This window comes from Maniola jurtina, chromosome 20, assembly GCF_905333055.1.
Source record: "Maniola jurtina chromosome 20, ilManJurt1.1, whole genome shotgun sequence".
Lineage (NCBI taxonomy): Eukaryota > Metazoa > Arthropoda > Insecta > Lepidoptera > Nymphalidae > Maniola > Maniola jurtina.
In genome coordinates, this window is record NC_060048.1 from 3,799,584 (window position 1) to 3,823,344 (window position 23,761).

Genomic DNA, 23,761 nt, shown 5'->3' on the forward strand with positions numbered 1-23,761 from the left:
GTACCGCCCACAGAGTTACACATTTAGATTAATACATTTTGTTCCTTAAATTCTAGGGCTCTTATGCAACTCCACTTACGGGCAGTCACAGCATGCATTAACACAAACATAAGTCGTACAGTAAAATATAAAAAAAAAAAATATAATAGCTAACCTAAGGACTATGAAAAAATACCTAAGTTATAAATTTTAAAAGAATATAATAAGATGGAAATTAAGTTAAAGTAAAGTTAAGTTAAACTAAGCTAAATTATCTAAATCATCTAAAATACAATATACTTACGGCTAGGGACTGACACTAATTATCGTTATCCTATTGAGGAATCCAATGATTTGAACAACTTGGCTTTAAATTTAGCCAGGTTATCGCAAAACAGATCCGTGGTAATGTCTTTACATGACCCATTTGTCAGAACAAATGACAACATACAACCAAAAATACACACTCATGTGCACGAAATTGTGCACATACATGAGTACTATGTGCCAATGTGACTGCTTAAAGATACTGCATAATTCGTCATTTCGATACATTTTCAGGTCCTGCTGGTACCGGCAAGACGGAAACAACAAAAGACCTAGCAAAAGCCTTAGGTTTACTGTGTGTGGTAACGAATTGTGGTGAAGGCATGGACTTTAGAGCCGTTGGTCAGATTCTAGCAGGCTTGTGCCAGTGCGGAGCGTGGGGTTGTTTCGACGAGTTCAACCGGATCGATATATCTGTTCTATCAGTCATCTCAAGTCAATTGCAATGCATACGAAGCGCGTTGCTCATGAAATTGAAACGATTTACCGTAAGATTTTTATCATTGTTTTTCTCGAAGTCAATTTTCAGAGAACTATGAATTCAGTTTTCAATTCCGTCTTTCAAACATATGTGATGACACAAATTTTAGAAGAAGGTTTTTTTATCATGTCAACGCAACGACATGGCACGCTTTAAAAATTGTTTTTGTTATTTGTGTTCCCATAGCTCAACGAATTGCGAAGATGAAATAGCAATGGGCAGGGCATGTAGTTCGAAAACTCAAGATATTATAATGGCGATGGCAACCTCGCTCCGAAAAACGAAGTATTGGCAGACCCTATAATGTGAACAGATGATATCAAAGAATCGCAGGGAGCCGCTGGATTCAGGTAGCGCAAGACCATGACGTTGGAAATTCTCTTGCAGTGGACACCTATCGGTTGATAATGATGATGATGATGAACTGTCTGACCATAGACGGCCATAGACGCATCACTGTGTTAATATGTGGGAATGGGAATTTATTGAGGGTATTTTTTTCCTTAGTTTGAAGGTCAAGAGATCGCCATGGACAGTAAAGTGGGCATCTTCATTACTATGAACCCTGGGTACGCTGGTCGGACGGAACTGCCCGAATCCGTCAAGGCACTGTTTCGTCCCGTCGTCTGCATCCTTCCGGACTTGGAAATGATCTGTCAGATATCTCTGTTTTCTGATGGGTTTCTGACAGCTAAGGTAATTATGATAAGTAGCTATAATGCGTAAAAATGATTTCTCACGCGCCATTTTAAATTTCTGTGTCAAATATCATGTCAAAAGTACAATTTTAGTACTTTTTTGACATGATAGTTGACGCATATAAAATGGCGCGTGAAAACTCATTTTGTACGTACTATATAGATTATTCCGGCAATACCTACTCACGTATTTATTTGACGTTAAGTTTAAGCTTTTAGATTTTTAAGGGATACTTAATTGTTTATGTTTGGTGAAATTTTGACTCAAAAGCCAGACACAGAATTCTCAGCTATTGCCGACTATTCTCTAGCGTGTCTTTTCCAATCCACGCGCCATTGGCGGAGTAAATTGTATCTATTTATTACGACTGCGTGACATAAAAACAAAATAGAATTGAACTGACTCTTCTTCTGGCATTATTCTGGAGTTCTACTATAGTTCTTTGTTCTAAGGCATTTTTTACAAGCTACCAGTACATTATTATTGAGCCATATTGAATGTGCATTGCTTTTTAACTTGTTAGGTTTAAATATTAAAAAGATATAAATATTAAAGAAGTTTAAGTCTCCTAAAATAATTCTTACATGTTAGAATTTGTTAATGTCCATTGTATCATATTTTGTTTTTTTTTTGTCTTCGTAACTCCGCAACATCCAAATGAATTCACATATATTTTAGATTTTAGCCAAGAAAATGACAGTTCTATACAAAGTTGCTCGTGAACAACTGTCAAAACAGTCTCACTACGACTGGGGACTGCGTGCTTTGACAGCTGTGCTGAGAATGGCGGGGAAGCTGAGGAGAGACTCCCCTGGGTTAAGCGAAATTATGGTGCTAATGAGAGCCTTAAGGTAAGGGTGTGTTCCGTTTATCCACCCCAAAACGGCCAGTCATGGATATACCTGCAGGGTGTAATTAGAACACTAGCAAAAACGAAGACAGGAAATATAAGTTATAAGATACAAAAAAAACGCTTGTTTAACAACCCTGTTTTTTTAAGCTCGCACTTTATTGAAAATAAAACATTTGACTGACGCTAGAGTTCGACAAACGTTGAGCAGACAGATGCCTTGGGGTCAATGCTACATCGTAGGCGACCATTGACTCGAACTTGCACGCTATACATTGCGGATTCGAAAGATACTAAATCACTAAAACGATAAGTATAAGGCAAATGGTCATTGGTATTTGATTATGTTGAGGTAGTATAATAAGAGCAAACAACAGTTAAAGATTGAGTAGATCGAAGGAAAGCTCAGCTATCGTCAGGTAAATAAGCACGCGCTGTTTCGGTAGGTACGCTTGACACAATATAACATACCTACCGAAGTTTCGTATCTCAAAAGGGAAAAAAGCCCTAATGGGATCAGTTCGCTGTCCATCCATCTGTCCTCCTCTTCCTCTCTCCTGTAAGGAGATCTCTGTCTGTGTTTCTCGAGGGTACCAAATGCGCCCTGGTCTGGGAAGAAGCCCACAACAAGCTCAGCTAGGTATTACTTTTATTTATATTGTAGTTGTCAGTGAAATGTTATAATTTTGCTATCATCCTCTGCCACTCAGGGATATGAATCACCCAAAGTTTGTTTTTGAGGATGTACCACTATTTCTGGGTCTCATCAAGGATCTCTTCCCGGGACTGGAGTGTCCGCGTGTTGGATATCCAGATTTTAATGCGGAAGTCATTGATGTATTGGAAAAGGATGGATATATTGTTCTTGCTCATCAGGTATTGGATTTGCTTCTTATTGACTGCATTTTATTTGTGCTTTTTGATTACCTCTTACTAACTCATATTTGTTTGTTCTTCAAAGCTCATGGATATACACTTTAACATTTTTTGCTTGTCTCATCTTTTAAAATTTCTCCCTCTTCTTATATCCGCCCTAAATGACACATTCACGTAATTCCATAAAAGTGTTCTATTTGCAGCACCAAAAATAGTAGTGTGCACTTTATACATACATAAACGCACTGCTTACCCTAAACAATTTTTATGTTCTTTTGTATTTATTGCTTAAGTGAAAAATCTCCCCCATCCAGCATGCTGATTTTTAATTCCCATTTTAAATGACATAATGCTTCTCGATTAAAATGGTATTATCTAATTCCAAGGTGGATAAAATAGTACAGTTGTACGAGACTATGATGACGAGACATTGCACCATGCTGGTAGGACCTACAGGAGGCGGAAAGACGGTTATTATTAAGACCCTGGTGAAGGCGCAGACAAATCTTGGGCTTCGCACTAAGCTCACTATCTTGAACCCTAAGGTATGAAAAATGAAACGATTTTCATTACAGTTGGTGTAAAATGACTCTGATCATGATCAACCCATTTCCGCCCCACTACTGAGTACGGGTCTCCTCTCAAAATGAGAAGGGTTTAGGCCATAGTCTGCCACGCTGGCCTAATGCGGATTGGCAGACTTCACATACCTTTGAGAACATGGAGAACTCTCAGGCATGCAGGTTTCCTCATTATCTTTTCCTTCACCGTTAAAGCAAGTGATATTTAATTGCTTAAAACGCACATAACTGAAAAGTTAGTGGCGCGTGCCCGGGATCGAACCCCCGACCTCCGATTAGGAGGCGGACGTTCTAACCACTGGGCTATCACAGCTTCTACTGTGTAGGTAGGTAAATAATATGTATAGTACGCGATAGATCGAGATAGCAATAGGGTTATAAGGCGGGGGCACACCCGCACGTCACCTGCGCTATCCCGCACCGGGTTAGCGCGCTGGGGCTGTGCAATCGTACGTGGCGTCCCTACTCCCTGCCCCGATTGCCATCTCAACTTGTCGCGTACTATATGTGTCTTTGAAAGCGCTATAGGTCTCAAAAGTGCTGAACCAATTTTCATCATCATCCTCACGATTGACTTATCGCCAGCCCATTACTGAGTATCAAACTCAATCGTGATGATGATCAGAGCACGGGTCTGCTATAAGAATGAGAAGGGTTTAAGCCACGCTGGCCAAGTCTGGATGGGTAGAATTAACATATTTTTGAGAACATTATGGAGAACGCTCAGGCTTCCAATTTTCCTCATGATTCACCGTTATATTAAGGCAAGTGATATTTAATTGCTAAAAATTATAGAGCACATCAAAAATCAACTTATTATAAACAAAAAGCAACACTACAAATAGTCAAATTTCATTAAAAAGCATAATAAAAAGCTGTTATAGTAAAACGAGGAAAAACTATAGAAACTCTGTTCGTACATTTTGTTTTGTTTGGTAATTCAAAAGTTTTCCGTTTTCCCGTGTGGCAGTGAAACTGAAATAAAGGCTTTTATAATGAAAACGTAATAAAATTTAACTAAAGTGTAAAACGAATCAGTACAGCTCGCAGACAAAAGTCATCCAGGTAAAGTGGGGTATAATACCTATTCCAGGCATGTTCAGTAATAGAGTTGTATGGCATACTTGATCCTGTTACTCGAGATTGGACCGACGGACTCTATTCCAAAATATTCCGGGAAATGAACAGGTAAATACCTAATATAATCAGATTTGCAGGTTTCCTCAACGTGAATAACTTAATTTATATTAAGTTAGTTATTGTAAGATTAATTTGTGTAAGAATTTTAGTCAGTGCCGCCTTAACAAATATTTCAGATATAGTCAATCTTTTTGTTGACATTATTAGGAATATTTTTTTCTACCGATTTTCTAAGGGTAAGCAAATAAATCAGCTACTGACGTAACATCACGCTACTCTGATTTTGTGAGAGATTACGCATATATCCCTGGATTTTTTCGTGACGTGCAGGCAAACATCGTGAGGAATGTAATCACGATATTTTCCTTCGAAAAGCACTTAATCATAGTATGTCTGTCTGTTCTGCATAGTAAGTCGTGGCATTATCTAGCATTGCCAATGTAATAGACTTTTTGAATGACTTCGAATATCAAAAAAAATTCTTTTTGGAGTAGTTTTACCTGGAATGTATGTTTAAAACATACAACGTTTGGTTGAATCCTTGCGTCCTACTCCTGATCACTATGCTACGAATTTGAAGATACTGCAGTACACAAATACATTTTTAATTTTAATTTATTCAAATATAAGTTAGCCCTTGACTGCAATCTCACCTGGTGGTAAGTGATGATGCAGTCTAAGATGGAAGCGGGCTAACCTTACAGTTTTCATTTAACCCATACTCTTTTTCAGACCTGCAGAGAAAGATGAGCGTCGGTACTCCCTGTTCGATGGTGACGTGGATGCCCTTTGGATCGAGAACATGAACTCCGTAATGGATGACAACAAACTGCTGACCCTGGCTAATGGAGAACGGATCCGCTTGGCACCATACTGCGCCTTGCTGTTCGAGGTTGGAGACCTCAACTATGCCTCGCCAGCTACTGTATCGAGAGCGGGCATGGTCTTCGTGGATCCGAAGAATCTTGGTTACCAGCCGTACTGGGATAGGTAACTTCTTTCTATACATAGTACAATCCAGCGAAAGTAATCCTGTGGTAGTGTTAAACAGAAGATAAAAATATACTTACTCTCAAATGAATTCAAAAAATATATAATATGAAACAGTAACACCACGCATCACCTATAATATTTGGTAATTGGTAAGTTGATAGGTAAGTGTGGAGACCACAAGCAAACGGCACTATTATAGCTTTAAAAAAAGTTTCAATTCAATCGGATAAACATATCGACGATACATAAATCAAATATTAGGCTATGGGTGACGTTAAAATCAAAGAAAAGTAGGCGTTTCATAGGCTAGGTACCTAGCGTCAAATGAAGCCAACATTTGGTACCTGCAAATGACGTCGAAGGCTCGACGTTTTCTTACAAGTTCCCTAAGTGTCGTGATCTCTTGTACAACTAAGTCATACTCATGCATCACCCCTGCTGCACCGGGAAGCTAACTTGGTAACCATTTCAGCTCAATTTGATTAGGTCTTTAGAAGAAGTTTTTATCGTTCTGGTGCTTACAATGTTCAGATGGATTCGGGGACGGAACAATGAGGAAGAACGCGAGCAGCTGGCGGGGCTGTTCGACCATTACGTACCGGGCGCTATCAACTACATCGTGTTCGGCATGTTCGGGCTCCAGCAGCAAACGCCACTGAAGACCATCGTGCCACAGACTCCACTCAATTTGGTAATGATACTAGTACTTGTAGTTTACCTATTAGTACCATTGTTTCTCTTTCACCTAACAAAATCGTGATGGTCGAATGGTTAAAACATGTTCAGCATAATGTATAAAATTGTATAAGGTATAAACTATTATGAACGCAAAAGGAACTCTCCTAGTCCTCTGTAAAACCTTGTAGGAAGTCATACACGGTTGCCACGATACAGATTACCCAGTATGGAGACCACAAGCAAGCGACATAGTTATAACTACAAAATAAAGATATTTTGTATTTTTTTATTTTATAACTGAAGTTTAAACCGGAAACCACACCTACTTTACTATGTACCTACTTTCTATGTACCTACTTTCTCCCTGTGTTCTTCGGAGAGTCAACGCCGAAGAACACCAAAAAGAAAGTAGTTTTAGGTGTGATCAGCCAACCTATGCTACTCGTTGTCTATCTTAGACTGGTTCTAAGCTAAGGAAATACAGTTTCCTGTCTTCTATGAAACTCATATTCAAATTCCTATTTCTATAGGATTTTTGTACAATAGGCGCGGCCTTATCGCTAATAGTGATCTCTTCCAGGCAACCTTAGCCTTAATATACGTAGCTAAGTAAACCAATTATTTTCTCATTCAGGTGATGCAATTGTGCTACATGATCAGTGGTCTTCTGCCAAACAGGGAGGACAGCAATGAAGAAATTGACAGAACTGTTGTCGAGTGCGTGTTTATGGTTGTAAGTATTCCAAGTAGACAAGCATTATGCAGTTACAGAGAGCTATTTCGGGTTGTTCCGTTTAGCACCCAACCTAGGGGTATACCTAGTCGGAAACGCGTGTCCAATATCCATCTGTCCTATCCGTCAACGGAGTTATACCTAATACCTACCAAAATATTATTTTTAGTCTGAAAGGGATAAATGGACACGTACGTTTCCGACACCCTAGGGTAGCTTTTTAAGGTGGGTAACCGGAATAAATGGCTTTTCATTTAATGATAATATTGTTTTTAATATAGATTATGTAACAACAAATATTGTAATTTGCTGAAAGCAAGTCTTTAATCTAAAATTTTGACCTAGAATTGTTTAACCTAGAATTTTTTATTGGAGTAAAGAAATTTAGGGACTTCGTCTGTGGTGGCGTTTGCTGGCGCGTGTGTTGTGACTTTTTGGAGTGTTTTTTTTTTGTTAAAACTGACTGGAAAGCGCTAGGGGGTGCCGTGCTTATGTCGGCGAGCGCCGGTACAGACGGGGTCCATACCTACTTGTATAGTTTAGCTAACTTGTTACAAATAACTACAGACTTGACATTGGCTAATCATTGTAAAAGCCAGACAAGAAAGAAAAAAAAGAAATAAGGATTTGCGAGGTGGCATAGCAAGGGATACCTAATAGATATTCATACAAGTAAATACCGCTACAATCCATTCATTTTATGCATAATTTTGCTCATCTTTTTGATCATCTTATTTTACTAGAGCCAAGATTTCAGTTTTTTGTCAGCTGAATCTTCATCAAAGCTATCATCAAAATTCAAAAAGTATGTCTTTCCTGGAGGCGCCGGGTATCGATCCCGGTACCTCTCGCATGCTAAGCGAGCGCTCTACCATCTGAGCTACGCCCCCGATACAAATTAAAACAAATAATTTGTACTTTATATTCGTACGACGTGAAAGTACGTGGCCTTTTAAAACATGCAGCTAAGTAATACGATATTTGCCTATAGAAACCTTCCCAAAACGACCTCTATTGGAATACATAGAATAGATCGTAATAAGTCATTAAGGCCTCATTCGCACGAGAGCTTTTTTAGCGTCCATTAAAAAAGCGTTCAAATAGAACAAGTGCATTCCCAGGTATCTGTTCACACGTCAACGCTTTTTTAACGCGCACTTTGTATTTTCAGCGCAACGCCAGGTTTTAGGACGCGAATTAGGGCTTAGGGTCGTCTAAGGCCTATCTGTCTGAGTTATGAACTGGCCACTGCATGGTTCGAAATATTTTTAACCCCCGACCCAAAAAGAGGGGTGTTATAAGTTTGACGTGTGTATCTGTGTATCTGTGTGTCTGTGTATCTGTGTATCTGTGTATCTGTGTATCTGTCTGTGGCATCGTAGCGCCTAAACGAATGAACCGATTTTAATTTAGTTTTTTTTTGTTTGAAAGGTGGCTTGATCGAGAGTGTTCTTAGCTATAATCCAAAAAAATTGGTTCAGCCGTTTAAGAGTTATCAGCTCTTTTCTAGTTTTCTTGTTGAAAAGAAGGTTAGATAATCGTTAGGTTCTTAATATTATGTCAATTGACAAATGTCAAGCTGTCAAGATGGACGTTGCCTAAATACATAATTATTTATTTGAAAATGATGTTTTGGAAAACTCAAATACTTTGGATCGTCGGGGGTGTTATAAATTTTTAATTTACACTTGTTTCTACGGAGATCAATCAGCAAAAAAATCAATTATCGCGATTGTTCAAAAACTTCGTCACTCCATAAAAAATATTATTTTCAGTTAAAGTAAAATAAATTTTGAAGTGTGAAACACGACGCCCCAATATCTTTTATTCAAAGCGGAGGCGAAGGCTATGGAAATTTTAATGACCATTATTTAAATTAAAAATATGGAATACAAAATTAATTTATTTGCGTTTATTTTAATAAGAGCTAACGGAGTTAAACTGTGTTTTTAGGTGACTATAAAAAGTTGGAAATCTCTTGAAGAGGTTTCCGCGCTTTGATCTGAGACAAAAACCCTTTTCTGCAAGCGCCAACTTATGCAGATGGAACAAATTGTATGGAAATTATTTGCGGGACTGCATAAGAGATGTTCTACCGTAAAATTTTGATTCATTCCCTTGCAGCCACGCTTCGATTAAAATGGATTTTGTCTGTAAATTGTATTGTATTTTATTTATTTTATACTAGAGGATGCCCGCGGCTTCGCCCGCCTGGATTTCGGTTTTTTAAATCCCGCAGGAACTCTTTGATTTTCCGGGATAAAAAGTAGCCTATGTCCTTCCCCGGGATGTAGCCCATGTCTGTACTGAATTTCATCAAAATCGGTTCAGCGGTTGGGCCATGAAAACGTAGCAGATAGACAGACAGACAGACACACTTTCGCATTTATAATATTAAGTATGGATGTATTGTATGTATTTATTTATAAGTTGAATCCATATTCTTCTTCTTCTTTTCTAGCCCTTATTTACTTGGCCTTTTGGACATAGGCTGGTTAATCCATACTACCATACTATAAGTCCATATCCATACTAGAATATTATAAATGCGAAAGTGTGTCTGTCTGTCTGCTAGCTTTCACGGTACATTCGTTCAGCTAATTTTAACAAGGTACAGAGATAGCTTACATCCCGAAGACAAACATAAGATGCTTTTTATCCCGAAAAATCAAAAAGTTCTCACGAGATCTTTAAAGAACCTAAATCCACGCGGACGAAGTTACAGATATCATCTAAGTAGTATATGTATTATGTATATTTTACGGGTAATTTGATAAGTCCGGGCACTATTAATAAAACTAGCCGGTCTGTATTCATAATGCCCGACTCAGTAATGGCCGGTCAAAGTGATAAATTAATCACTTTGCCCATCGCTCTTGGGCATTATTAATAATGGCCGGTCCTTATTAATAATGCCCAGTTAATCACGTTGCCCGTAACATATACCTCAAAGGATCATAGGAAGGGAATATAAACAAATCCTTAAAGTTGAAGCATTAGTGGTTAAACTGCTGAAAATATTCACATATTAGTTTAGTAGACATAACAACAATACGTTATCATCGTCAACCGATAGACGTCTACAAAGTAAAGGACAGTCAGTGCTCCGGTAGTAGTAATGGGTAAATCAGTTCGCTTGTATGAAGTATCGGATCGGGGGTGTACTAAGTTTCTCTGTATATTTCAGTCAATGTACAACAGTCTGGGAGCAGCTATTATTGATGACGGAAGGTTCGACTTCGACACCTACATAAAGAAAGCCTGCCCGATGATGCTCGTTGAGGATACGCCAGAAAAGAAGGCTACTACTAGTAAGTGACCTTCCCCCTTTTTAGGGTTCCGTACCTCAAAAGGAAAAACGGAAACCTTTTAGGATCACTTTGTTGTCTGTCTGTCTGTCAAGAAACCTATAGGGTACTTCCCGTTGTACTAGAATCATGAAATTTGGCAGGGAGGTAGAGCACAAATATAGGAATAAATCTGAAAACCGCGAATTTGTGGTTACATCATTTAAAAAAAATGTGTTTCAATTTTCAAAATAAGATAACTATACCAAGTGGGGTATCATATGAAAGGGCTTTACCTGTACAGTGTACATCCTAAAACAGATTTTTATTTATTTTTATGTAGGTATAATATTTTTTAATTAACGTGCAAAATGTTGGAAAAATACCCGAGTACGGAATCCTCAGTGCGCGAGTCTGACTCGCACTTGGGGCGTTTTTTATACATATACATTATACATATTTTTATACAGTTTTTTATACAAGTAATGCCTAACACACACCTCTCCTTCAAGGGATACGGAGGGGTTATGTGGTATTTGTACCCACTAAAACCAGTGTTTGCCCCTTAACTCACTGGCGGTTGCGCTGGTATCACACAGTATTAGTAGGTAACACTGTGTGATACCAGCGATAATTTTTTGTAATGCAGAAGCTGATTTATAGCAATTTTATTTCACTCAGAACACTTCCCCATGGGTTTCCCGTCTCTATACGACTACTGTCTTGAACTCACCACGAAAACCTGGGAAGCGTGGGAGTGGTTGATACCTGAATACATCCACGATAGAGAGGCGAAGTTCTCTGCGATCCTGGTTCCTACTGTCGACACACTGAGAATGACTTGGCTTATCAAAATCATGGAAAGTGTAAGTATTTAAGTACTACACCCTACCATGGAATTTATTACAAAAATTGACCTACAAGTACTAGTTAACCTAAGGTGTAAGAGGTGGGTCATACAAAATGGCAGTTATTTTTTGTGCCGATTCGAAGCATTCCACCGATCGTACAGAGAAATAAAATTGCGCCAACTGGTCTTCGTTATGACACTATGATGACAGATCTGATGGTAGTGACCATTTAGTTTCTACGTCCTAAGTACCTTTACCTAAGTATCCTACAGTCTCGTTATATACCTATTACTTACCTAGGTCAATTTATATAAGTCAATTTGCCGTCGTAAATTTTTATCTACTTATGTTTTGCAAAACTTTCAGGTAGAAAGACCAGTCTTACTGGTCGGTGAAACTGGTACATCCAAGACCGCAATCATCAATAACTATCTACGTGGGCTACCACCGGAAAAATACGTAAGAATTTTGTATAAATGAAGCTGTTGGATTTCAAATTAAAATTACATCTCACTTAATAAATTTTCTTTAATTATTATTATTACTTTTATGGAAAAGTAGCTGATGCCGGCAACTATGCCCGCGTGAAAATAAGTTTTTAAAAATCCCATGGAAACTCTTTGATTTTCCAAGATAAGCAGCCTATATCATCGTGTAAAAAATCACATTAATCCATTGCACTTGCTCCGTTACAGCGTGATTGAAGGACAAACCACCAAACTAACACCCTTTAGCTTTTACAATATGGGTCGTATAGTAGCTAACTGGTAGATACAACATAATGCCTTCAATCTATCTCCACGCTAAATTCCAACAAATTAGCTCTCATCAGATAGACAGAATATAGGTATACAAAACAGAAGACAGACAGAAACACACAATTTCGCATTCTGCAATATTAATAGAAGAGACCTTTTTTTTATTCAGATACAAGTTAGCCCTTTACTGTAATCTCACCTGATGGTAAGTGATGAACGATGATGCAGTCTAAGATGGATGCGGGCTAACCTGGAAGGGATATGGCAGTTTTTATTAAACCCATACCGCTTTGGTTTCTACACGGCATCATACCGGAACGCTAAATCGCTTGGCGGCATGGCTTGCCGGTAGGGTGGTAACTAGCCACGGCCGAAGCCCCCCAACAGACAAACCGTCTGTTGCTATGCAATTAAATCACCTGTGCAATAAACCTTTGTTATAATAACCCTGATTTATTTCAAGCATTAGATTGTAATGTAAGTAGGTATTTAATAACTATTGCGAAATTAGAACAGCTGAAACTGGTTCATACGCACTTTCACTACGTACAAAATATCTGTACCGTTATTTGGATTAATTTCACATCAGGGGGCGTAGCTCAGATGGTAGAGCGCTCGCTTAGCATGCGAGAGGTACCGGGATCGATACCCGGCGCCTCCAATCCTTTTTTACATTTTATGTTTTGTAAACAGCACCACTTTGCTCGTGGAATGAGGTTTTTCGAAATCCCGTGGGAACTCTTTGTTTTTCCGGGATAAAAAGTAGCTTATGTGCTAATCCAGGATATTATCTATCTCCATTCAAAATTTCAGCCAAATCCGTCTAGTAGTTTTTGCATGAAGGAGTAACAAACATACGACACATACACACATACACACAAACTTTCGCCTTTATAATATTAGTGTGGTTCAAAATTGTACACTCAACTATTGTAATTTGAAACATGTGTCATGGAATTGAGAACCACCTCATTTTTGGAAGTCGTTAAAAAATGCACTCCGCACGTGTTAATGTTGTGAATATTATAGCTGCAAGGCAAGCGCAAGACATTTCTTACTGACCTGTATTGTATTTTTCGCTTGTTGAGAAAATATTATGCACTAAACGATACCCATGACTTCGTCGACGTGGATTTTTTTTTAAATCCCAAGGGAGCTCTTCCATTTTCCGGGATAAAATGTAGCCTATATTCGTATACGGGATGCAAGATATCTCTGTACTATAATACAGATGATGCCCAAGACTTTGTCCGCATCCCGTTGGCACTTTTTTATGTTCCTGGAAAAAAGTATTTAACCTATGTCCATCCTTGGGGTGCAAGCTTAGGTACCTTTTGAATGGGTTACACGGATGGGCCGTGAAAAGCTCGCAGACAGACACATACTTTTGCATAAGTAGTATGGATTTTCGTGGCTCGTAATGTAGGTACAAGTACAAAGGTTCAAAGGAAATTAGGTGTAACTTCTCCATTTTCTTTCTAGATAATTCAGCAGATGAACTTTTCATCTCGCACTTCCTCCATGGACGTCCAGCGGAACCTGGAGTCGGTGGTGGAGAAACGGACCAAGGACACGTTTGGCCCTCCCGTTGGCAAGAAGATGCTTGTGTTTATAGATGACATGAATATGCCTATAGTAAGTATCTAAAAGTGATCCCTTGACTATGATCTCACCTTTTTTAACCCCCGACCCAAAAAGAGGGGTGTTATAAGTTTGACGTGTGTATCTGTGTGTCTGTGTATCTGTGTATCTGTGTATCTGTCTGGGGCATCGTAGCGCCTAAACGAATGAACCGATTTTAATTTACTTTTTTTTGTTTGAAAGGTGGCTTGATCGAGAGTGTTCTTAGCTATAATCCAAAAAAATTGGTTCAGCCGTTTAAGAGTTATCAGCTCTTTTCTAGTTTTCTTGTAGAAAAGGTTTGATAACCGTTAGGTTCATAATATTATGTCAATTGACAAATGTCAAGCTGTCAAGATGAACGTTGCCTAAATACTTATTTATTTGAAAATGATGTTTTGAAAAACTCAGATACTTTAGATCGTAGGCGCGGAATAGTCCAAGACAATCAGTTCAGCCGTTTGAAAGTTATCAGGTCTTTTCGGTCTTTTCTAGTTACTGTAACCTTCACTTGTCGGGGGTGTTATAAATTTTTAATTTACACTTGTTATTGCGATATTTTTATCGTCAAACGATAGACGTCCACTACTGGACATAGGTCTCTTGTAGGGGTTTCCGCACGCCACGGTCTTGTGACGCCTGAATCCAGCGGCTTCGTGCGACTCGTTTGATGTCGTCTTTCCACCTAGCAGGAAGTCTACCAACACTGCACTTTCTGGTGCTTGCCATTCTAGTATCTTGGGACCCTTTGATCGGTTTTTCGAACTATGTGCCCTAACCATTGCCAGAGTCAGCGGGCGATGGAGCGAGCTTGGACCCTCTCTAAGTGAACAAATCAAAAATCAGAAAATCCGTACGAAAGCGAGAGTAACCAATGATGCTTAATAGAAAGCAATGAAAGTCATCAAACTCATTTCATTGTTTGGTTCATTGCTGTTTCACTGAGCGATATAAAAATAGGTAATATTTCGTAGCAAACCTTCAATGGATTAAAACTAAATGTCAAATGAGCTTGATGGCTTTTATTCAATGATCTTTGAAGGGCAAGGACCCTGCATTATTACCAATTAGTTACAACTCTCAGAAATGAGGAATACGACCCAGAGAGTTATAAAACAACTGATCGCTGACTTATTTTATCAGGTTGACACATACGGAACACAGCAACCAATAGCATTACTGAAACTGCTGTTTGAAAGAAAAGGCTTCTACGATAGAGGCAAGGACCTCAACTGGAAGTACTTGAAGGACATAGGGTTCCTTGCTGCTATGGGCAAAGCTGGTGGTGGAAGAAATGATGTGAGTATTATATTATTACCTTTTGATTTTCCGGGAGAAAAAGTTACCTATATCGATTTCTGGGACGCAAGCTGCTTTTCATATACGTAAATCGATTAAACGGATGGGCCTTTAAGAATCCCTTCGGAAATATTTTATTTTCCGGGATAATAGTAGCATAAGTCCGTCCCCGGGAACTAAACTAACTCTGTACCTTTGATCAAAATCGGTTAAACTGTTGGATCATGAAAAGCTAGCAGACAGACAGACATATTTTCGCATTTATAGTATAATATCAAAAATTTAAAAAAAATGGAATTATTGTCAGTTTCTTGAAATGGTCAAAATGGTCGTCGTGTTGACCAGATGTCTCATCGCAAACATTTAGTTCCGAGCTTGCTCACATGACTTTGACTGCTGCTATCAGCTCTAAAAATGTCAAAAATCAAGTTGCTTCAAAACAGGTCGGCATTCGCAAGTCCAACGTATTTACGAGTATACTAGCTGATGCCCGCAGCTTCGCCCGCGTGTATTGGTCAGATCCCCTGCAGCATCAGGATTGAGGAGTTGGACTCCAATTTTTTTATGAAACAATGTCGCAAAGTTCCTCTATCGATTAAAAAAGAAATGATGCAAATCGGTTCAGAAATCTCGGAGATTTCGGTGTACATAGGTAGAAAAACACAACTCCCTTTTTGAAAGTCGGTTAAAAAAGTAGCCTATGTTACTCCCTGGTCAATTCTCTACTTGTCTGTGAAAATCCCGTCAAAATCGGTTTAGCCGTTCCCAAGATTAGCCTTTTCAAACAGACAGACAGACAGAAAGACAGACAAAAATTTTAAAAACGTGTGATTCAGTTATAGTATCGTTCAAATAACCATATGACCTTAATATGCGGTAGTTATTTCGAAATTACAGACAGACACTCCAATTTTATTTATTAGTATAGATTAGTAGAGGTCAGTGTGCCGCTGCAATCTTTTTAAACAAAGTCGTCATAAAGAGGAATAGTATAGTGTTGACTGCGGTGTTAAACACGAGTTACGGGCCATAATGCGGTATTCATGCAACATCGCTGCTAGAAATTATGCGTTGACTTTTTATGTGCACTTTTCTTTTCTCTGCGCTCACGGTAATTTTACCTTACAGCGAACAAAGGCATGGGTAAAATATTCTATTTGCGCATCATAAGCAAGAACTACGGCGTTAATAAATTAACGTTTTACTACAACTGCGACCATTAGGTGCACCGTACAGTCCAAAAGGTCATTTGCGTATCTGGTGGTTAAAGTAAGATGTTAAATACCACCATAGAAAAATGTAAAATGCGCGCGAGTCAGTTTTGTAGACGTGAAAGTGTCTGTCTGTCTACTAGCTTTTTATAATTTTTTTTTTACCTGGCTAAGTTCGTTGTGGGCTTCTTCTCAGATCAGGGCGCGTTTGGATTCACCGTAGCTTTAGTTTTAAGTTTACATAATTAATTATCACCATTAGGTGCCAACGTCATTATCTTACAATGTCGACAAGTGCCAATCGAAACGTGTACAACTGTACAACAATGGTACTCATTTTTTAAGGAAATATGCTTTGTCTGAGATTGAAATTTATAGAGCGTGCTTTGACTTTGCTTAGACTTAAGTTTAAGTTTAAGTTAAAACGGGACAAATTTATGCCAGCTGTATTTCTGTCTCGTTTTAACAGTATCTTAAGTTTGAGCATAGTCGAAGTGCGGTCTATAGATTTGAGCCTGAGTTTGAGTTTGTTAATATTCCAGGTGGATCCGCGGTTCATTTCCATGTTCTCGGTGTACAATCTGCAATTCCCGTCGGAAGTTACGTTGAACCACATCTACATGTCCATACTGAAGGGACACTTTTCCATATTCCCCGACGAGATACAGGGTATTGTCGACAAAATTGTACAAATGACGCTCGACTTGTACAAGGTAAGTTGTAAAATTATGCATGACGAGCTTTTGCTCACGATTTCATCCGATTGATATTTACTTAGGTAAGTAGGAATAGCCTATATTTATAACACTCGTGGATAATGTACCTAATTACTATCTCTTTTTAGTAAAAGAAATTTTAGAGTCAAATCATTCGTTCCAAAGATTAACTCTCTCTTGGATATTAAATAAGAATAAAAATGGTTTGTCAAAATGAAAGATTTAGGTGTGGATGCGCAATTTTTAATCAATAAATCATAAACTTAATTTGCCAAATCCTGGGCTATACGAGTACGATGAAAATTTATTTAATTTGACCCCAATATATGTTAAGAAATAATTTAGTCGAGTAGGTGGGTACCTACCTACTCACCCAATGAAAGTAAAAATCAATCTTCTACTTAACATTCTTCAATAACATTAGCTGAGTCTGAAAATTTAATGCAATCAGGAAGTTCTCAATTTTCTTGTAGGTAGGTATTCTCTTGACTCGTTAGAAGATTAAAAATACATAATGTTAGCGGTAAAGGAACAAAAGAACCTTGCCTTCAAAGGCTTCATAAAAGCTCGGCTCAAGCAAAAATTGTAATTGTTATTTTCACAACTCTATTGTTACTAAATAATTTTTCTTTTTAAAATGGGAAATGAAATCATAAACGCGCCTGCGAATATATTTTGATGTAAATATAGATATCCTTTCGGATGGAAAATTACGTACCTAAGCACAAAATAAATAATGTACTTATGTCATAAAAATGTTATTTCCAATATAATAACATAATGATAGAAAAAATACATGCTCTAAAATACATTTTCTTCTCATGGCACTAAAACAGTGGCAAATTATTATTATTAAACATGCTACAGTTACCTAACAACGTTGTTTTATCATTATACCTATAATTTCGCTTGACAAAATATAACAACGTTGCTAAATAACTCATCAACAGATTACAGTTAGATTATTAATTTTGGTCTAAGTAAAAAACTAATCCATATTTTTCAGATTATCATCGTAGAACTGCCGCCGACGCCTGCAAAATTCCACTACATCTTCAACCTTCGGGACCTCTCACGGATAGCTGCGGGCATGTGCCTGACGCATCCGAACTTCTTCAGCGAGAAGCGATGTGTTGTTCGGTGTTGGAGGAACGAATTCACAAGGGTCATATGCGATAGACTTATCAGTGTGGCGGTAAAAGAATCTCCTAGTTTTATTTATAAACTTTCTTTTAAAATTATAGTTAATATATATTTAATATACCTATAATATAGTTAATCACACTATAATATTATAAAGGCGAAAGTTTGTATGTGTGTGTGTGTGTGTGTGTGTGTATGTTTGTTACTCCTTCACGCAAAAACTACTGGACGGATTTGGCTGAAATTTGGAATGAAGTTAGATAATATCCTGGATTAGCACATAGGCTACTTTTTATCCCGGAAAATCAAAGAGTTCCCACGGGATTTCGAAAAAACTAAATCCACGCGAGCGAAGTCGCGGGCATCGGCTAGTAAGTTATAAAATTATATGTTAACTTGTTGATGATATCAGGCAAAAAATATTTGCACCGACTAAAACTACCTAGAGAATTCTAACGCAATATATATACTGTTGCAACTGATAAAAACGGCCCACTAGATATTTTATCAAAGATAAATCTTAATCAATATGTCAATTTGAACAAATCGTAAGTTAAGTAATTGGTAAGTTAATCGTTAGTTAGCTGTAAGTATCCCCAATTTTGTAATAATAATTTATGTTGCCACATTATAGAAAAATACGTCACATAAATCAACTAAACATTCAGTAGGTATTGATAAATATCTAGGTACTAGGTATATGGGATACCTACACTAGCGGCACGCTATGATGGCCGGTTTGACACATTACAATAGTGATGTGGAATGTCAATTTATTCTCGAACAAAAAACAATTAAGTTTTGTTTTTGTACCTGATTAAATAGGTTTAATAAAACAAAAATGTATATGTTTATTTAATTTATTTGAACGAACTGAATATTTGAACGAAAATGAATATACATACTTTATATGCACACAAGAAACATATGAATACAAAAGATACCAAAAAAGGTGCCACAAAAGGCCATAATTAATCAGATTCGTCCATACTACTATTTTCACTGTCGTCACTGCTATCATCAAATACATTAATAATTATATGTTCGTTTTCTATAATATTATCTATTTTCACATCTCTTTCATAATCTTCCCTTATTAATTTAACAGTTCTATTCACAACCTTTTCCCAGTCTCCTTTAGTCACATGTTCACAAGCTTCTTCTAATAATTTTAGCATTTTTTTTGTGGTAAATGGGGGTTCTGTATTGTGTCTTGCAGCATATCCCTTAATTTGAGCCCACACCAACTCAATCGCATTATACTCACAATGGTAAGGCGGTAACCGTATAACTCTGTGCCCATGTTCTAATGCTATTTCGTCAATGACGTATCGGATCTTGGTTGGTTTGTTTTCTTTTAAAAGACGTACTAATTCCGCTTTTAACATATTCATGTTTGCATCTACGCCATTTTTACGAAGCCATGCGACGATATCAGCTTTCTTTTGGGATTGGGCAGGTGGCTTGTCAATTTGCATCGAGTGGTATGGGGCGTTGTCCATAATTATAATAGATGGTTCAGGGAGGCTACACAACATTGAGGTAAACCATTCAGTAAACTTTTCTCCATTCATGTCTTCATGATAGTCTCCAGTGGTTTTTGACGCAAAAGCCATGAGAGAACCTTCGACAAACCCGTTGATGGTTCCGGCGTGACAAATTATAAGTCGCGATCCTTTTCCTACAGGAACTTTGGAAGTAGATGCTGCTGTGTCATCGTTCCAAGAACGGCCTACAGTATGGTTAGCATTAAGCCATGTTTCATCCAAGAACACAACATTTTGCCAATTTTTGATTTCTTTCACTTGCCGTAAAAAAGTATACCTTGCCATCGCTATATCAAATCTTTCCATCAATATTTTGCGTTTGTTACATTTTTTGTATCGAAATCCAATGGTCTTCAAAATCTTCGTTAAAGAACTTTCCCCACCGAAGAATAATCCAGCTTCCTTCAGTGAATGCACCAACTTTTTTCTTGTTGGATACTCCTTCTGTAAATAGTAGCCGTAAACATGTCTTCGGATAGCATCGGCATCAAAGCTATCGATGCCTACGACTGGTTTTGCTCGTTTTCTCTTTTTTGGTGTGTGAAGTTTATTTTCTTCTGTGCCAGTCTCGCCATATTTTTTTTTAGTTATCCGTCTAACAGTTCGTTGTCCAATATTAAGCGCATCAGCTACGCGTTCAACCACTGACGTTATAGGTAAAATTGGCCCTCCATTTTGAGCTTCACGATCGAAATAGTTACGAAGGCGTATTACGAACTCACGTGTCTGACTATTTAGAACAGTTCTCTGCGTACGTTCGGTCATATCGACGAAATCCACAACAAAGGGCTTGAACAGAGTCCAAATTAACGAGCAAGGGTCAACAGTAATGCAGTATCAATATTTGAAATCCAAAGCCAGGTCAAAACTATATCACAATCGCATTGCACTGACAGTTTATACTTTTCGAAGCAACGTCAATTCGAAACTGCTTTGTTTTGCATTGAGCATTGACGCGAGTTTGCCGGAGGTAGTAGTTGTGCTAGCCAGCGATCCTATGTGACGATCGTATTAGATTCCATTTTTAAAAATTTATTGATATTTTTTTGCGATTTCAGAGGTTTGTCCACATAGTGAAAATTGTTCATATTCACAAGTACATTCACCCCTTAAATGGTGCAAACTGATTTTTCTACACTTGTATAGATTTAAGAAATCAATTTAATAAATAAATTTTGAGTCCTAAACTACATTCGATAAAATTTATGAATCTCTGCACATCACTATCGTCAATAAAGTACCTAATACAATTATTTCCTTCAAAGTCGTTATCAATTAATACGGAACTTCATGAGCGGACAAACGTCAAACCGGCCATCATAGCGTGCCGCTAGTTTAGTTGAAAAATTCGCGGAAGTTGTATTTAAATCAAATATGACAGGATAATGAACTGATGCGCGGTCACATACAAGAACACGTTGTCAAATACTTCCCCGAAGAAGAACCCGTAGTTCTAGAAGAAATAGTAATCCCTGAAGAAGAAGAAAAAGTCGAAGAAGAAGAAGATGGTAAGGATTGGATATCAAAAATTAAAAATTTACCTACATCATCAGAATCCTGAAACATCATCTTTTAAAATTGATCATTTACACATATTATGTACTACAATTTCAATATTTTTGGCATTTTGTCAAAACAGTCGCTCAATATTAGGAATAATAGGAATAATATTTTGTCAAAACAGTCGCTTATATTAGGAATAATAATAATAATAGGAAGCTCTTATATTTAACGTGAAATATTTGATGGTGTTATAGAATTTATGACGACTGAACCAAAACCAGCGAAACAAGCGCCTATCGAAGAGCAAGAAGAGGAAACAGAAGAACATGAAGAGGAAGCAGAACGGATATTAACGGTAAAATACTTTGTTTTTTTTTAAATTTATGCAAACAGACCTGCTGGCAAGAGATGATGCAGTCTAAGATAAAGCGCATCTGCCTAGAAGATGCCTATTCACTGTTGACAATGAAGGTACACATATTAATGAGGAGAAAACTGATGCTCAAAGGGCGTTCCATATCTTAGCGGTTTGAATTAGAAACGAAGCAACCGTCTGATATTATGGCAACTAAAGTCTTATTATAAACAAATCGTTTTACTCAGTGAGTTTGAGCATTTACAAATTTCCCAAATAAATTATCCCGTTTTTATTCAACAGCTGGAGGAATATGTCCTACGAGATCCACTTCTATTTGGTGACTATCGTAATGCTCTTGATGAAGAGGAGATACGATACTACGAAGATTTGCTCGACTATGAAGCGGTTTATTTCCTATTCCAAGAGGTATTTGTTTGCATTTTAACTGCGATGAAATAGATAATAAGATTTTTTTAGCCACACAGAAGCTGACAATGCACAGAAAAAAAGGAGATATACAACTCTTTAATAATTTATGTTTTGGATTGAAACTATATGTCATACCTAATCTAAATCGCTCGTTCCATATTACGCTATTTAAAAACTGGAATCATATCACCAGGGAATTCCCAGGTGATTCTACTTTTTACTCCACTTTGATCTATCAGTTAACAAAGTGGAATATACCAATTACCAATGTCACCCCCATAATTCCCTGAGCGAAACTTTTCTTTGATTTCAAATCAATAAGATACTAGACGAATACAACGAGCGTTGCGGCAAAATGTCGGTGGTCCTGTTCGAAGACTGCCTCGAACACTTGACCCGCACGCACCGCATTTTGCGCATGGACCGAGGCAATGCAATGATCATCGGCGTTGGTGGCTCGGGGAAGAAGTCCATCTGTCGCCTTGCTGCTTTTGCTGCTGGCAAGTATCCGAACCAACTTAGAAAATAAGACAGACATCATAATTTAACTATGTTATATCATCATCATCATCAACCCATCGCCGGTTCTTTACTGAGAGCGGGTTTTCTCTCAAAATGAGAATGGTTTGGCGATAATGCTTACTACGCATGCTGAGTGTGAATTGGCAGACTTCACACCCTTTTGAGAACTATGTAGAACAGTCAGGCCGTTGCCGTTGTAGAACCTACAGTGTTAAGTGCTTTAACACTGTAGGTTCTATAACGGCAACTAGTATTTTATTTTTACCATAGGTTATGAGGTGTTCGAAATAACAGTGACGCGCAACTACAATGAGAACACATTCAAGGACGATATGAAAAAGTTGTACAATCAGCTCGGAGTCGATGGAAAGCCTACCGTCTTTCTGTTCACTGCTGCACAGGTTTTAATTTATTTCTCAACTAGCCGATGCCCGCGACTTAAAAATGCTTATTTACTTTAAAAATACTTATTTTAAAAATCCCGTGGGAATGCTCTAATTTTCTGGGATAAAATATAGCCTATGTCACTCTCCAGGATTTTACCTATAACCATGCAAAAAATCACGTCGATCCGTTGCTCCATTGTGACAGGATTGAAGGGCAAACGAATAAACCAACAAACAAACACACTTTCGCATTTACCTATCATATGGGTAGAGATGATATAAATATTGACTAGCCACGTGCCTACGCGTTCGTCCGCGTGGACTACCTACAGAAATTTCAAACCCCTATTTTGCCCCCTTAGGGGTTGAATTTTCAAGAGCGGGCCTTTAAAATTTCAGTCAGTCAGTTCATTTCTTTTATATGCTTCGATTCAATGAGTGTGTTTTTTTTTTTAATTCAACTCAGATCGTAGAGGAAGGGTTTCTGGAGTTCATCAACAATATTCTCATGATTGGCATGATACCCGCCTTGTTTGGAGATGATGAGAAGGATGCCATCATCAACACTGTACGAAACGAGAGCCAAGAAGCTGGTTACGGTATTGGAAAGTAAGAACCATATTATTATAAACAGCCACATAAGCTGAGTTAAGATAAAATATTGAAACCTCAAGCAAACAGAATTTTTGTACACTATGGCGTTAGATTTTTGGTGAGAACGAATTTTTATTCTTGTAGTATGATCCCATCGCCCCTTATTCCCCTTGAGTAAGGGATGAACAAACGATCCATAC

At 37.9% G+C, this 23,761-nt stretch overlaps 1 protein-coding gene and 2 non-coding genes across 3 annotated transcripts in view; 2 read left to right on the forward strand and 1 right to left on the reverse strand.

Annotated features, from left to right (window-relative positions):
• Positions 1–23,761, forward strand: part of LOC123875519 (dynein axonemal heavy chain 10) — a 77,722-nt gene that overhangs the window by 37,987 nt on the left and 15,974 nt on the right. Inside the window, exons 43-64 of the mRNA XM_045921391.1 lie at positions 541–794; positions 1,295–1,483; positions 2,165–2,337; positions 3,047–3,212; positions 3,599–3,757; positions 4,887–4,981; positions 5,666–5,923; positions 6,458–6,617; positions 7,239–7,337; positions 10,525–10,648; positions 11,306–11,490; positions 11,842–11,934; positions 13,716–13,868; positions 14,997–15,152; positions 16,906–17,076; positions 18,086–18,274; positions 21,151–21,277; positions 21,527–21,627; positions 21,931–22,056; positions 22,382–22,559; positions 22,852–22,982; positions 23,434–23,576. Coding sequence (XP_045777347.1) covers positions 541–794; positions 1,295–1,483; positions 2,165–2,337; positions 3,047–3,212; positions 3,599–3,757; positions 4,887–4,981; positions 5,666–5,923; positions 6,458–6,617; positions 7,239–7,337; positions 10,525–10,648; positions 11,306–11,490; positions 11,842–11,934; positions 13,716–13,868; positions 14,997–15,152; positions 16,906–17,076; positions 18,086–18,274; positions 21,151–21,277; positions 21,527–21,627; positions 21,931–22,056; positions 22,382–22,559; positions 22,852–22,982; positions 23,434–23,576 — 3,430 coding nt within the window. The remainder of the gene's footprint in view (positions 1–540; positions 795–1,294; positions 1,484–2,164; positions 2,338–3,046; positions 3,213–3,598; positions 3,758–4,886; positions 4,982–5,665; positions 5,924–6,457; positions 6,618–7,238; positions 7,338–10,524; positions 10,649–11,305; positions 11,491–11,841; positions 11,935–13,715; positions 13,869–14,996; positions 15,153–16,905; positions 17,077–18,085; positions 18,275–21,150; positions 21,278–21,526; positions 21,628–21,930; positions 22,057–22,381; positions 22,560–22,851; positions 22,983–23,433; positions 23,577–23,761) is intronic.
• On the reverse strand, positions 8,155–8,227 carry Trnaa-agc. Its single transcript has one exon. It is a non-coding gene; the product is annotated as a tRNA-Ala (tRNA).
• On the forward strand, positions 12,822–12,894 carry Trnaa-agc. The gene has a single exon. It is a non-coding gene; the product is annotated as a tRNA-Ala (tRNA).